The sequence below is a fragment of the Sylvia atricapilla genome, chromosome 1 (assembly GCF_009819655.1).
Source record: "Sylvia atricapilla isolate bSylAtr1 chromosome 1, bSylAtr1.pri, whole genome shotgun sequence".
Taxonomy (NCBI): Eukaryota; Metazoa; Chordata; class Aves; order Passeriformes; family Sylviidae; genus Sylvia; species Sylvia atricapilla.
The window spans coordinates 43,348,247-43,365,157 of NC_089140.1; the positions used below are offsets into that span (position 1 = coordinate 43,348,247).

At 38.2% G+C, this 16,911-nt stretch overlaps 1 protein-coding gene across 1 annotated transcript in view; it reads right to left on the minus strand.

Annotated features, from left to right (window-relative positions):
• The window catches only part of CPNE4 (copine 4), a 187,242-nt gene that overhangs the window by 46,417 nt on the left and 123,914 nt on the right, over positions 1 to 16,911 (minus strand). The window contains exon 8 of the mRNA XM_066320811.1: positions 7,214 to 7,312. Coding sequence (XP_066176908.1) covers positions 7,214 to 7,312 — 99 coding nt within the window. The remainder of the gene's footprint in view (positions 1 to 7,213; positions 7,313 to 16,911) is intronic.

The window sequence follows — 16,911 nt, forward strand, 5'->3', positions numbered from 1 at the left end:
ACAGATTAGAAAATTTAGAGGAAGTAGGAAAACAGAAAGAAAGAGCAATTTTGCTCTTATTAAATATATTGATGTATATATAGTATACTATATACGATATATATATAGTATAATGAAGGAGAGAGAATAAGAGAGGAGAGAGATGACACTTCCCAGTTCATAAGCTTCAAGAAGCCAATAAAACTGTTTTACATAAAGCTTAATCTTCACTTATCCACCAAGATCCAGTTCTGACCTTGGCAATTCCCACAGTTCAAGCTAAAGATGTAACAAATACCATTTTAAGGAAATTCCCTATACAGGTCTTACTGTTTATCCAGCTTTTATAATCACAACAGAGTTCAGAATACAGCTCTAAGCAGGTAAGTAATAACGAGAAACAATTCTCAAATATTTTTCTTGCACTGTTGAGGCCAACCTCAATTTCCAGTCTGTTCCTACATACCCAGTATTGATTTGGTATCTGACATTGTTTTTTATCGATCCATTTTTGCTCTTAAATTAACTTTTCAGTTGAGAGGAAACTAATGCAATAGTCTGCAATCTGACACTGATGGTAAACATTGTGAAGTTTGCATTCGTCATTCTGAAAGTCACTTAGCGTTTCCTCCAAATGCCTGACAGCTCTGGGCTGTGCAAGCTCTTTCCCTATCAAACAGAGAATCTGCAACAGAAAGCAACCTGGTTCTAAACCATCTACTGTTAATTTAAGTAATGTTGCAAATGTTGGTAATGGACTACCAAGACTACACTGTGCTGGCATTTCTTTTATACACCTTAATTTAAACCACTTTGTGGAGAATTTCTGAACAAACTCCTTTCAGCTATTCTTGATGAATAGCACATCCAGAGGAGGCAATGAGGCTGATGGTGGGCTTGGAACACAAGCCCTGTGAGGCACAACTGAGGGAACAACTGGGGTTGTTTAGCCTGGAGAAAAGGAGACTCAGAGATGACCTTATCACTCTCTACAGCTTCATGTGGCTGTAGTCAGGTGAGGGTTGGTCCCTTTCTCCAGGCAGCAACTCACAGAACAAGAGGACACAGTCTCAAGCTGCACCAAGGGAAATATAAGTTGGATATTAGGAAAAAGTTTTTCACGGAAAGAGTGATAAAATACTGGAATAGTCTGCCCAGAGAGGTGGTGGAGTCACTCTCCCTGGATGTGTTTAAAAGACTGGATGTGGCATTCAGTGCCATGGTTTAGTTGAGGTGTTAGGGCTGGGTTGGACTCAGTGATCTTGGAGGTGTCTGTGATTCTTCAGTAACAGCCAGTGAACTAATGTTGACACTTGGAAGGTCCCAACTCTTTTGTGCCTGTGATGTGGAGACACAGATCCCTCACTGGGAGATGTTACTCTGCAGTGAAGGAAACTGTCTTTCCAAACACCCTTACTCCTTTTTCTTACAAAACTTTCAGAAGAGAAAGAAAAGCAAACAGTGCAACCAGTGGCTAAATGAAGGCAACGACTGCAGAACCAAAATTTGGACAGTATGTGGCACAAGCTATTCAGAGAAAGGACTGGAGGTGTCGGGAGACATTCCTGTACCCTAAGGCAAGACAAATGATAGCAGTTGCTTTCTCTAGGAGAGTGCTTGCACACCAGGACATGGGGCAGGCCTGTGAGGAAAGGGCTAGAGAGCTTGCATTTCTTGTTGTATGCCCGTGGCATAGCTTGTAACATGTTCTCCTGCCTCCCCTGCACTTCTTTGGCTTCTTTCTTCTTCCTTCCTGTTCAGCTGCTGCAATGAATTGCACAGTTTGTAAATGACAAAGGAGGCACTACACTTTAATGGATGGAGCAAAACCCCAATCGATAGCAGGCAGCGTTATATCCTGCATTGTCTCTTTCTGACGCCTCAAGAAAAATCACTTTCAAGTGAACTGAGTCTCCTCCTGCATGAAAGGCTACTTTATTCCTGCCATCCCTCTAGGCAAGAGGACAGGATAGTTTTGTGGTTTTTTTCTCTTTCTGTCCCAGAAATACATCCACCAAGAGAGAAGAGCTGCCTTTAATCACTATCAGAGATTTCCTCTGGAAACTTGCCCCCGGGGAATGAAGTGGAAATGAAAGCATTTCTTGTTTCTCCAGCCAAGCCCACAGCCTCCCCTGTGCTCCTGAGGCTGTACCAATGGTTGCCTCCTCACAGGGATTTGGCATGTGCTTGGTGTGGCTGCACCCTCTGCTGAGGCCTCTGCTGCCCTGTCTGGGGCCAGCAGCAGCTGCTGATGTTGCAGACAGCCCTGGGAGAACCAGGCTGTCTCCTGATGAAACTGGAATTGTCCAGAGGTGTCAATAACATCTTCGTCCATTACCAGGAGCTTAAAGGTCGCATCCTGCAGAGTCATCTGAAGAGCTACCAGATGGAAAAGCCCTCCCTAATAACACTCTGAACTTGTGGGAATGTCAGTGGAGATGGGAAGTTCAGCAGGGTTTCTTCCTCCTCTTTCCTTCTGTGTGTGTGCAAATGCACACATGTCCATTTTTTATGTAATACAGGAACAGATTTTTCCCTTATGTAACTCCTGTGCTGCATGGGGATCCAGGTGATTCCTCTGTCTTTTTTCCTCTCAAATCCCTCTGCCTTTATTGCCTTGATTAAAAAAACCTCAAAAAATGAATTTTTTTTCTCATTAGTAGAGGATTTCTCCTTTCAACTATGATAAGCCTTAATAGTATTTACATTTATATAATCTCAAGCTTCTTCTTGTCCTGTTTAAATATGCTTGCTAGATTAATATTAGAACACCTTAAAAACTGCCACTGTACACACATATTAAAAACATATATTATATGTATTCTTGAAAGAAATCCTAAGACACAATAAACTCAGAATATTTATTAGTATTTCACTTAAAAAGATAAGGATGCACTTATTTTTACTGTGGGGTTTTTCTGGGTTTTTTTCGTTTGGGTTTTTTTTTGTTTGTGTTTTTTTTTTTTTTGTTTTTTGTTTTTTGTTTTTTTTTTTTTTTTTTTTTGTTTTGTTTTTGTTTTGTTTTTTTGGTTTTTTGTTGTTGTTTTTGGTTGGTTGGTTTTTTGGTTTTTTTTTTTTTTTTTTTTTTGGTGTCAAGACTATGGTGAAGGAGTAAATAATAAAGTTTGGAATGGTGGAAAGTGTTAATAGAAGATTTAGAAACTACAGAATTACATGTTGGAAAAGACTTCTGAGATCATTGAGTTCAACTGTTAACCCAGAACTACCAATTTCATCATTAAACCATGGTTCATGCAAGGGCTGCTTCAGATGTGCATTTGAACAAGAGGATCTCTTTGTGCCATTTTTATTGGTGGTCATTATGAAAACAGCCTAGGTGTCAGAACAGAACATTACGTAAGGTAATTTTTATGGAGCAGAAACACATAAAGTTATTATCGTGAGGTGGTTCATGATCAGAAAGTCTTCTGAAAACAGAGGACCAGCAAGTTTTCCCAGAATTCAGTCCTCTCAGTCACAGAGAAGCACATAACACACTGAAGGAGCTGTAATTCAAGATTTGTGAATCTCACACAAGACATATCACATTCAGAAAAGAAATTCATAAACAACTTATGCCACTTCTGATCAAAAACAAGTGATCTCATTCAGGCAAGGAATTTTTTCTTCTCTTCACACAGTACTGGTTCAACCACTCAGAAGATACCGGTGCTAGATTCACAACATTTATGTAAATGATGTCTGGTCTCAAATAAGCATTTCTGAGAAATCTCACAGCCAAGGCACACTATTAAGCTCATCTGAGGCTGACACTCAAAACTTGGGGTGATCAGTACACAGCCCAGGGATAGAACAGTCTTAGAAACACCTCCAGCTCATATAAGTAAGCAGGTGACACATATCCATTCTACCCATCTCAAGTGGTTATGTAGCAGAACACTGATGGATTGGCTACAAGACAAAAATATCCTTACTTTTAGAGGGGGAAGTTGAAGAATGGGTCAGAATGCTCAGTGCTTTCTAAAGGATGAACCCTGTACAGTTAAAAGGCAAATTCAACATCCTTGTCAGCTCCTCCAGAGATGAGTTGAGCTGGTGAAATGGTGAGAAGCACTAGCAGTTCACAGATGCTACACAGTCCATCCTGCTCACCAGCACCAACTGTGGTACTCCCACTCTCACTGTTTAATGCATTTATGACAACTTGTGCTGCTGATTCCAACCAATACAGACATTGCTGATAGACAGAGATGGGGACCTGTGCTACTGGTGTAGCCTCCTTTAAAACCCACACAGATTTGTAGCTGAAGCTTTTTCGAAGTTCCTGGATCCCCTACCAATGATGAATGTTCTTCCAGTTCTCTCCAGTTTCCTGGGAAAGTGAAAAACCATGGCTGACAATCGCTAGGGTGTTTTGATTATCTTCTGACAGAACTATAGCAATGTACTGTAGCTGGCAGTAAAGCTTACTGCACAATAGAAAATATGACAAGAGCAAGAAGGTTCACTGCATCTCCTAGCAACTCAAACAGGGATGTCAGACCTAAGCTCTGCTCTTTACTCTGGCTTCCACAGCATTTGAGATAAAGTTCCAGGCTTTTGGCCCTCATCTTCAACACTCAACACTCAGTGTTGTGACGCAGTGTGAAAGAATGTTAACACCAGGGGCTGGAGGATGTAGTTTTATTCCTCTGACTGAAAGGATTACTACATGGAAAACAAGATTTTCTGGTCTGAGGTTATGAAAGGGTCTTTTCTAGGAACAAAGAACTATGCTTAACCTATTCATCTCCCCATTCACATATAATTACATTTCTCTGACATGGCCTTCCTTATCAGAAATAGCTAGCAACACATCTACTTGAAGGCAAAACACCTTTCTTCTCTATAATTCCCTCAAGGTTCACTTAAAACTTCTTTATTTAAAGTAAACACTCCATTGCACATGCTTTTTTTTTTAGGGAGGTTAAAACTAAAGAAAAGAGCTGACAACTGCTAATCACATGACTTAATGTTACACAAAGGATGCTGACATAAACTACCGCACTAAGATGTTTTTATGGGGTTCACAGACAATGGCCCATATTGCCTTTAGTAGCAATAGTTCTTTCTGCAGAATAGAGAAAAATGAGATAGGATGAGCGAAGGACAGAGAGAGAGTGAAAGGGAAAGGGAAATTACATTCTGGCTCCTGAGTGGAGCCAAATGAGTGGCCTCCCACACAACTGACCTCTCCTGTACAACATGTGATCACTGTATTATTTTCCATAAGTATGCCATCTCCACCAGGACCTGCTCAAATTCCTACTGCTTGTTCTTGTCTGTCGAGCTATTAGTGCTCAAGAAACCCTGATTTCATGAGGGGCAAGAGCCATCTAGCACAGACATTTATATTTTTGTACTACTATTTATCAGCCACTTAAATGACTAATACTTTCTATCTTACGCACTCATTCTCGTTTTCCTCTAAAACAGGCTACAAAACAAGGATTAGAAAAGAGGAGAAAGGAAAATTATTCCCACCTTGATGGTAACTGTGTCCCATGAGAATCAGTTATACCAAGAACAGAGTTTTATAGGTGCAAGCCCACAGAATAACTTCACAGCCACAACAGAAGGAGAGGAACAAGAAGGAAAAAAAAGGCACAATTCCTAGAGTGTGTGGAGGAAGATTGCAGGTGAAAGGTTACAGGTAAAAGACAACCTGCAGAATGGCAAATGGCAGGCCCATAGCAAGAGTAAGATTCAGGCACTTAAACCGTAGGGTGAAATTAAAACATTTCTGGACGGCACTCTGATACTGCAGTGACAACCTAGAACAAGAACTGACAAATGGCTGCATTAAATTTTTATGCCTCTGAAGGAGTAATCACCCATTTTGCCAGCTGAGGATGGAAAAAAGCATACTATTTCTCCATCATAATAATGAATACATAGTTTATCCTGCAGAGCCATTCCTGGCATTCTGGAATACAAGGCTCTTGTCTTGGCCAACAAGCTGTCTCCTGGGAGGGACCATGGTGTGGTTTTAAGACATTTACATTGAAAATACACACCCTTTACCATTCCCACACAGTTCCTTCCTGAGCCACAGGTATTTGTATACAAAATAGGAGTGTTGTCACAACGCTGGCCTTGTTAATATTATTCATTCTGGGATTTTTTTTTACCTCTTTGTTTCCACTCAAATTTTGTTTGATAAAAGTTTCGATCCACTAACTTGATCTGAGAGAGCAAACAGGGTTTTGTTCACACTCAGGTTGTGTTCAGAAGTTACTTGTAATGGATTAACATATGACTGATACATATTAGCAGTATTTTACACACATGAGCAGCATTTGCCAAACTTCACTGCATTCTAAGAACTTCAACAGAAAACATCTAGAAGAGCCATAAATGTTTCTTCACCTATGGCATAGACTGACTGCTTACCATTTATCAAACACCTTCTGACTCTGCGCTAGGTTTTTACTAACACGTTATAAAGAGAACCTTAATATAAAATCCAGATAAAGCTTATTAGGCATTTGTGTTTGGGATTGCGATTGCAACAACACTGGAATAATGAATACAAATTATTTGCAGGATTAATGTTTTTAACTCCCTCTCAGAGAATTTATCAAAACTAACACCTTTAGGAGTAAGTAATGATAGAAAATGACAATTTCTGGAATTAGATGTGCCAAATCACTTATCATATTAAGTAATTACTATCAACTGCAATTTGAAAAGATCAGGCTGACATAAAGAAGTGAAATTATTGATAAGCTAACAATTTCATTTTCCCTTAGGACTGTAAATCATGACATACTTAGAAAACCAATTAGTTTCATCATGATGGGTTCTAGTTAAAGGTGACAGCAATGAATGCAGCACATGAGAAATGGATAAAGATGGAAAATGACCCTCACCCAATTTAGGCCAGCATGGAAATGCTTTGAGTAGCCAGAACGAGCATCTGCTTTGCAGCACAGAACCTCATGGAAACCATGTGCTTGGGCTCAAAGGAAATAAATCTTAGCAGAACGAAATGCTTGTGGAATGGGAACTAGAAAAAGACCTTAAGTATTCTAGGCATGAAAGTACAAGACAAATGCTTTTTTAGATTTTCAGATTATTGCATCCAGGTAACAGTAAAACCTGTGGGAGAGATCAATACAACTAAATTCTGGGAGATGATGAGTCAATGCCACCTGCTTGATGACAGGATTGTCTAGGGAACACTGCTCTACAGAGATTACATAGTGAGATTGCTCAGGTGGTTTCCACTTACCTGTCTTCCCTCCATAGCTCCTCGCATTTCCTTGAAAGTCGAGCTAAATTCTCCAATGAAGTCATGCTTTCCATTGGAATCCCAGTCCCAAACTATACACTGGGGAGACAAAGGGGAGAAGAACAAATCAGCACATTTTTCTTCAGAGAGAAAAGATATTTTACTGTAAAACACTACAGGAGAAACTATGATATATGCTGGATGGAGTCTTTTATCTGAAACAAAATCATAGGACATATTAAAACCCTATTCTTGCTCTGATCAAAATAAAATAGCAAGTGGAATCTCAACACAGCTTGCTGCTGATAGTTCTGTGCTATGGATTTTGCTTAATGAAGCAAGTCGTGTATTTCAGAAGAAAATGATTTCTTGTTTGCATCATTTTGCCAGGTGTGAAAATACAGGATTATGTGTATTTGTATATTTATGGTCAAATGGTGTCCTGACTTACCTTGTTGATGTGCTTTACAAATATAAATTAATATTCAAAACCCTGTTTGCCTTGGGCAAACATTATTTTTCTCGTTTTTACAGTCACTGAAGGTGAGACAATAGTTACAAACATAATTTTTTGAAATAGGTTTGAAATTATACACATCAGTGTTTGGTGCCCATATAATTGCTGTTTCCTGCTGTTGCTCAACAGTGCCTATTCAAACCAAACCTCACTGGTAGTCTTGCCTAAATTCATGCATAAAGATGAATATCTCAATGACTTTGAGCTTTGAGAATTTTATTTTACAGATTTTGCTAAATACAGCTCAGCTAGCCAAGACTGAAGCGCATAGCAATAACTACATGCTTTGCTAAATTTTAATTTTAAAACTGCTCCAAAGACAACAAAGGGGCTCACAGCTTTAAAGAACAGAATTCCAAATTCAGCTTTATGTTCTCTCTAGATAAAGGTTGCATATATCAACAGAATCAGGAGGCCTTTACTGAAAATGTCCAGCTAAAAAAATATCTTTTAGGGTTTTTTTAAAAGCAGCAATGTATCAAAGCCATCTGCCCTGTCACATGATGAGCACACTGTTGTATCACTCTCAGGTGGTTCTGAGGGTAACAACAGTGGGTTTTATCTGGCTTCTTTGTCTCAGTGAGGCTCAGTACCTTTCACTCAGCACTGGTAGTCAGACAACACGAGAGGAAGAGCAAGGTTTTCTCCTCAAACACTCCTCAAGTCATTTGAAGTTTGCCTGGCCCAAAGGGGCACTGAGTTCATTCAGAAGGAAACTGAAATCACTGGATGTCCACTGGATTTTGAGTTTTAAATATTTCCCAAAACAGCACTTTATTAAAACAGACATCTCTGTCCACCAGTTCTGCTTTCTAACCAGCCCAAATACTCCAGTCAAAGCTGGTAGGTGGACAATCTCTTTTAAGAGTGCTGGAAAGACTCTAGAAAGCTTGAGATTTGGACCATCCTACCACCTCCTATTTGCCTTTTTTTTTTTTTTTTTTTTTTTTTTTATGTGGGAATTCCAGACTAGAGGAAGATCTCCATATCAAAAGATTTTGCTCTAAGACTTGGAGATACTTTTTTAGAAGTTTTGACATTGAAGGGATGGGTAGAGGGGAAAAAAGGGGCAGTTCCTTCATGTGTTTGTTTACAGACTAAATTTCACTGGAGAGAAATCAAATGAAAGTGGGTTTCTGATTCTGATAGTGGTAACACTGCCTGGAAAAAAACTAGAGCCAGTATTTTCAACACTAACAGTCCTGGAGTAGTCTTTTGGATTAAATCTTCCCTAAAAATGAGAAACTGTCTGTTTCTTATCAACAGGAATTTTTAGATGAGCTGGCAACAAGAAAAAATATCCAAGAAAAACTAATTTACAAAAAAAATTCCTGAAACCAATTTTGTTTCACAGAGCTTGAAAAAATTTTATTTTTTCTGTGAAATTTCTTGCTAATATAAAATGCTTGTTTTTTATTGAAATTACTTTATAAATATTTAACAAAAAATGGATTTCACAGGTGAAGCATGATTCAAAAATATTTTTTCTGTAATAGCTGCAAATGCTATTTAAGATCTTAGAAGTAATACTAAATAAACAGATTTGTCAAAATACCATAGCAAATTGGTATAAATGTACAAAAAATGTAGTTTTAGTAATACTGGAAACTTTGAAAACAATGTTTTTTAAAAAGTCACTATTTCACAAAGAAAAAGAAAAAAAAAAAGTACCCTTATTATGAAATTATTCAACCAGATTTCCTTTTCAGGTTCAGTCTTTAAACTCGATTGGACCATAAATACGAGAACAGACCCAAGGTTATAAGAGTCCTCTAGGAAAAGCTACTTTGAAAAATTTCTATTAGGGTGCTGACTCTTACAAAGAGAGAAAAGCTCTTAGAGCTTATTTGTGGTTAGAACTTTGAGTGGAGATGAGCAAGGTTAAATTATATATAAAATGTCCACTCAACAGGGATCCAACTGCTTTTTCTTTCAAGCTGGAGGTTCTCTAACTTCAGTTTTCAGAAAGCCAGATGGTACTTTAATCTTCATATTGGCTTCATGGAAAAGGCAAACAATTACAGTATTATCTCAGTGCCATTTGTTCAATTACAGCTAAGGGAGAAAGGGGATTCCTGCACACACATCCATTATGACTTCTTTTTTTTCCCCTGAGTTTCACATCTGGCTGTAGAAAGTAATTGTTACTGTCTGAAAAACATGTTGTACACAGTAATGATCCTGCATTTCAAATGTATGTGAAAAGCATTTCTGAAACATAGAAATAATGTGCTCCAGACATTTTTATAAAAACCCACTCAGAGAGATCAAATAAGCAGGGAAGGATCTTTGCAAATAATCCATAATCCATAATCAGGTAAAGACCACAGATGATAAAGTATTATTTCCTATTAAATACTTCTAAGGGTTTTTTGGTCTCTCTTCAAATCTTTCACATTGTAAATCATACTTTATCTTTCAGCAAATGTGTTCTTCCAGTCTCTACTCTTAGAGATTGCTTAAATAGATGATTAACAGTATACATACACTCTTATTAAAAGTATCATTAATTTAAAGAGGCTTTCCATACACTTAATTTGAATGCTGGTAAATCAGTGTTCAGACAACTGCTGAAAGAATTCAGTCTCCTACCTACTGCTTACAGCTCAACTACAGGGAATAAAAACCTATGCTAATGCTGCATGGTGATGGAATAGCACTGACTGGAATGATGGAGAACATCTTTCAGCCCTGCATGATCCTATTTTCCTCCTCAAAATACCTGCTGAGCAGGGAGAGGGAACACTGTGCTATCCTTGGTAGAGCTAACTAGTAGACTCAGTTAAAATTAAACCAGAGGATCCCTTCTGGCTATTCACATCTTCATTACTTCAGCTTTTCTTGTAAATAGCACAAAATGAAAGATTTCTTTCCAGGCTGAAACTGAACCTTTCATTGGAGAAAGGTCCATTTTTAAAAGGAAAAGGTATCTCAGGTGGATGCTGATGGAAATTTTACCTGGTTTAATTTCAATTTTTTCACCAAGATTAGATTTTGCCAATACTCTTGCCTCAAAGAGCATTCATGAAAGATTGTATTGGCACTGGAGCTACAACTGCACAGGCATCTCTGGCTGATTTTCCTAATGCTTCCCAGAAGATGACGGCTAGATTAATCTTGCTACCTCTGCAGGAGCAAGAACTCACTTGCACAATTTCTGATTTTATTGAGACTTTTTCCAAGTCTCAATACTAAAGCCAACAAAATTCCAGTACAATTGTCATAAAGTAATTCTTTCCATAATCCTGGCTAGCTTTAACTACAAGAGCTATGTAAGGGAAAGACTGGCTACAATAAGCATGTGCTTGTGTATGGGTCTCAGCAGACACTGAGGTTATCTTCCCTATACAGCTTCTGAGAAATGCTTAAAGTGATTTGTCCCCATTAGATTTTCACAATGAGAGAACTGTTATATACAGCACCTTTGGGGGAAATGTGGAACTTAACCATGCAATTTATGAACAAGCCCAAAACATACTCTGAAGATTAGTTTCTAAAAGACTGTCAGTGAGTCTCCTGACTAAATCCTATCAGGAGTCAGCTGACAGCCAGATTGTGAAAATGTACTTCTTTAAAAGGATCTATTCAAGTTTCCTTCAGCTAGCCAGACATTGCAGATTGTCACATGCAAAAAAGCCAGTAAAAAAATTGAAAATTCCCACTCTTGCCAGCGGGAGTTTCTCCAGCTCTGAGTGTATGTGTTCAAAGTCCAACTATGAAATGTTAGCATGGCCTATGCTGGTATTACCTTGGACATAGTTGGAGAGGGAGAGTGTTAGACAGCCCTCCTGACAACCTAAGAGCTTATTTAACTTAAAACACTCATATAACTTGTGATCAAAAGATACTGGCTTGGGTGGGAGAGGAAACCAAATCCTTGGCTGTTCCATGCCAGCAGAAGTGCCAGACAGACAGAAAGACAGCAGCCTCAAGCAGTCACAGTCAAGTCCCTTGAATAGGAGGCTCTCTACCTTGATCTGGCTCTGTTCCAGGTGAGATTCTAGTTCATATGTTGCGGCAAAAAGGAGATTTTTCTCTCTGTTTTTACTTCAGTATGTGTCCCCTGACACTCAATAAGAGGTGGAAGGCATACCTTTCAAGAAGAGAACTCTCTGTGTCCATTAATTGTCTCTTTTCCCTAGCTACATGTTAGGATAACAGTACCGAACAAAGTGGCTAAAATTCTGAACAGAAACTGTCTTGGATGGCTTCCTTGCATTTTTGTGAAACATGATATGTTGTGGCTAGGCAAGAAGGAGAAGGCTCATTGTTGGATTTGAATAGAACAAATTACAGCACAGTCAGTCATAAGATTTTTAGCAATTAATTCTAAACTAACACCACAATGATGTTTATAAGTAGAATTTATATGACACTATGTCTCAAAGAAATGAGGTCTTAAGACAACATCAGTGACCTGCTCTACTTCTTCTAGCCCTCTGAACTGCAGGTGTATGAGGTGGCAAAAGGCTACAAACAAATGCTCCTTTGGTTCATCACCTAGAATGAGTGAAAACTTAAAAAAACCCAACCATAAACAAAAACTTCAACACATACAAAAACTCCAACATCACCCCCTACACCACCCCCATCCCCCTCAACCTTCCCCCATGAACCCAAACAGAGAAGGTGAAAACAAAAATCTCAGAAAAAAATTTACTTGATTATGAAAGTGATCTTTCTGGAACAGTCTGGCCCTCATCAGGGTTATTACTACTTGAAATGAACCAAATATCCTACTGTACCCCCTAAATTATCCATACCCAACTTGGAATACTTAAAAAAAAATGTCTTTTTATAGGAAGACCTTTACCCATTACCTACCCATTCTCCCCACCTGGGTATCAGGAAAATCTACATAAAACTGACAGCATAAAAGCAAACACTTCAAGTTACCCTGTTTCTCTAGTTATGATGTTCCAAAGCCAAATTCTACATTATAAACATCACAGCATAAAAATTTGGTATTTTCTGACATATATTAAATACTCTTTTTTCCATCCAAGTTGGTCATCACAGTTTTAGCTTTTCAGTAGTTGTGCTTCTCCAGAAAGAGAAAATAAACTTTTTAAGTCTCATTTCCAATTTCCTCTGAAGTTGGCCTCCAGTGAGAATAGAGCAAAGCAGCTGAAATGAACTAATGTTTCTTGCAAGTCTCACACTGGTCGAAGTAAAGCCTTCTTCAGAGTACTGCAGATAAAATATTTTAACTTTTTCTTCTCAGAGAGATTAGCTCAGTTTTTCAAACTAAAGTACTCAAAATCCCCTGAACTAATGGAAGAAAAAGAGTTCATACATTATGCTGTTAGAATATGTGCAGCTTCTGTGAAGCTGAAGTAGAAGAAAGTTTCAAAGTTCTTCTTGACTACAGAGCCACTTTTTTTTTTTGCAAACCACATCTTCTATTCTTCTGAACTGGAAATGGACTGACACCAGTCCAGTCCACCAGCACAGATGAGTTTGCTCCTTAAACATTAGGTGAAGTGCTGGCTCCATTGCAAGCAATGAGACTTTTCATATCCTCTTCAACAAGTGCCCAGATTACATTAATGCATACATAGATGGTGGCAATTGATATGTTAAAAGTTTATAGTGTTCTTCTGGACTCAAGTCCTTTGCCTGTTGAAGGACACTTGGGACACAAACTCATCAATAGCTTCTTTTTGGTTAATGTAAAGAGATTCTGCATTGCCTTTGACATGCTGCAGTAATTATAGCAGCCAAGACAGACCCAAAACACAAAGAAAATAATTTCCCTGTGTATATAAACAAACGGGAAGTTCGATTTTAAAATTATTTGCCTGGAGAGAACGGTGAAGGGAAGGAGAAATCTTCAAAAGAAGGCAAGTATTCTGACTCAAAGCGAGTGAGTAATTTTTGTTGACAGCTGTGATATGACACCTGCCTGAGTCTACTTCAGTTCTTGAAAAGTGAAAACAGAGACCATTTACAGAACCACTTTCACTGAACCAGTCTCTCTACACCAGCACTAGAGATTTAAGTGCATCAGCAGTGGCTCAGCAATGACGGGAATCCTCGCAGTTGGATGTTGCCCTTTCTTGACAACTCACAGCATGTGAGAATTATCAGGGTCATTTCAAAACCAATTACTTAAAACCATCGCTTGTTTATTACCCTTATTTGTATTACAAGGGTGCCTAGGAGCCTCAAACACAGATCTTTCAGTGCTGACTAATGAAACCCACAGATATTTCTCTAAAACAGAGAAATATGCTACAATAAATTAGAATTACGTGAAGGAGAACTTATAACTGGATTTTCAATGACTCTCTAGGTTTTTCATGGTGAAAACATAAATAAGCTTCTACTTAACAGTCACAGCTAGGTTTATGCAACAACATCCTCAGTATATATACAAGCAATCATACAGCTACTAAACAGTTACTAAACAGGTTCAGCATGGACACAAATGCATGCACACTTCCATTTCTGCAGATGAGACCTAACATGCAGATCTGTGTATCACTTTATTTATATTAAAGAACTCCTTGTTAATAACATTTTTTTGTGTATGTGTGTATTTCCCATCCAAGACACCCCTAGCAACTTACTATGCAATACCAAAATTGGGCAAGTTTTTTAGTGCCCTGCTTGTGGTGATGAAGACTTAGTTGCTCAACAATTAAGAGAGCAGGGTGTAGCATTTTTAAAGTATAAAGTGGTGACTTTCCATGCCAATCAACCAGATTTAAGTTTCTGAGACTGTCTTTGGCCTTGCCATGCACAAGATAATTTGCAACGTTCTTTTCAGTTACAATAAACTAATAGCAAAATATAGTAAGAGCAAAAACTTCTGCAATTACTCCCCTGAGGCTCCTGTTGTGAAATTATCAATATCCCTCCAGTAGTTTTCTCTACAAATATCCTTCTTTTAGTTCACAGTCTGTTCTGTCCTTATGCAAAAGAATATTTCTAAACTTTGGTGAGAGATGATAAACTAGTGTACTGACCCAGCAGTGCCTCCTCCCATTAGATGTATCTGAGATCTCTGCTCATCCAAGTTACTAACAATTCCCTACATAGCAAAAAAAAGGCATTACTCATTGGCAGGCCTCTCTGAGTTACCTGCAAGCACAGCAGTGAAATTTATCATAATTCATGGCTGCGTATCTAAAAGCTCTCAGAACAAGATTCTATCCAGTTCCCACTATGTACTTTCAGTTCCTAAAAAAAGCTCCTTAGCTTTATCTTGCTCTCTGAAAAACAGCAGATAAAAATCAGCTATTGCCTCGTATGTCAAGCAGGAAAGGAAGATGATAATAATTGGCAGAAAGAGTATGAAATGCTCTTCCACACCAGAGCAGCATCAACCTGTCTCCAAACCAATTGTAATAATGATGAGTGTTTACAGAAAGTAACTGATTACACTGATTGTTCTGTTGTCAATCAGTGGAGGAGTTAATGACTTGGATATCATTCCAGAAGAATAACCTGGCAAACAGGTTTAATGACCCTGAACTGGCCACACTATTCAGTGGATGACAACACAGGGGAAGGGAGGAAGGTCTTCCCAATTATGGGTAAGTTCTAAAATGAAGACCAGTTGAGATTTCAAACATAGAAAGTTTTTAGTATAAAGTGGACAAGAAATAAATTGTGAAACATAAAGCAATTCTAAATGTTTGTTAAAATAATATTCTAATCCATGTTTCCTATGGAAAATCAAGAGATATAGGTAGAGAGAGAGCAGAAATGCTATATAACAGAAATGGCTAAAGTAACCTGAGGGGTCAATGTTAAAGGTTAAACCTAATTTTAATTTAAGGGTAAAGGTCTGAGAATAAAGGTCACAATTCCTTATCTCATAGTCACATATCTGATTTTTTAAAATGCTTGTGAAATTTCTACTGAATACTGTGTACTTATTTTAGCAGTCATCTCCAAGTGTAAAGGGCCTCATTTCTGGGGTGGGTTTTTTGTTCATTTTGTTTATTTACTTTTTTAAAATTTATTTCCTTCATTTTTCTCACATTCTGAGCTTAGTGCTTTCACACAGAGGCACTGATGCTTCAGGGTGAGCCCTCCATATAACATCTCGCAGTTAGTGCACAGAACACACAATTAGAAACAAAACCACCAGCCTTTTTCAGCACTGTTTTAGTTTTTTTGTCCAGAGCTTTATTTTATATCCTATGCTGTGTTTACTGTTGAACTTGTCTCCTGTATGGACACTGAAAGCATCTCCATGAAGAATCTAAATCCCTGCAATGTCACAAGCACCCAAGGCAATGTATTATTGAAGATTTCCAGTAAAGAGTTAAATTAAGATCATGACATGGTATCTTAATCTTCCATCATGTATCATGAGCAGATATTTTCCTGTTTCTTGGAAGCTCATGAACCTGCCAACACTGTGAAATGGCAACACTTGACAAATTTAATCTTTTTTATGTAGCTTCTCAAATTATTGAGGGATTTTTGTACACATTTAATAACCTGGTATTGGATTTTTGTTCTTGTACTGAGTAGAAAATATCACTTTAACAGAACACATTAGAATACCTGTTTAAATCTAGGCAGACTTCCTTTCCTATTTGTATTCCCCTTGCATGCATTCAAGTGTTTAATAAGTGTTCTCCATAATTATGAGTTCTTAGTAGCTGCTCTGTATTTTCCAGGTTTATCTCTTTCTGCAACCACGGATGTGACACTTGGTATAAACAAGCAAGTTGTACGGTGAGGTGGGAACATGAGGATGAGCTTCCTGGGAAAGCTGGCACAGGAGCAGGGAGCTCTTGCATTTGCCTATCAGGTTTGTTTCCAACATCTCAGGAAGAAACAGGCTGAAAACCAGAAGTGCTCAGCATCCTGGTTACCCTAGATGACTGGCAAACATATATGGATACAAGCAGTCTCTTCTGTAAGAATATTTTATAAGGATGCAGCCAGAAAGGAGAAAAACAGTGGCAGAAAGTTAGCTGTGGAAAACAGAACCACGGAAGTTTCCACATGGGTGAAATGATCTAGAAATCAGAAGAAAGCTTAAGCCTGATGAAGTAACTGAGTGCTTTGCTGTAGCATCTAGGGAGGCCAGATTCTTCCCCTATGAAGATGAGACACTGTGAAATACACGTCTATTAAAATGTAACACATTATAATTCTATATTAATGAAAGAATATGGAATTAATTTCTCAAATATGGTGTATATAGACATAGAGA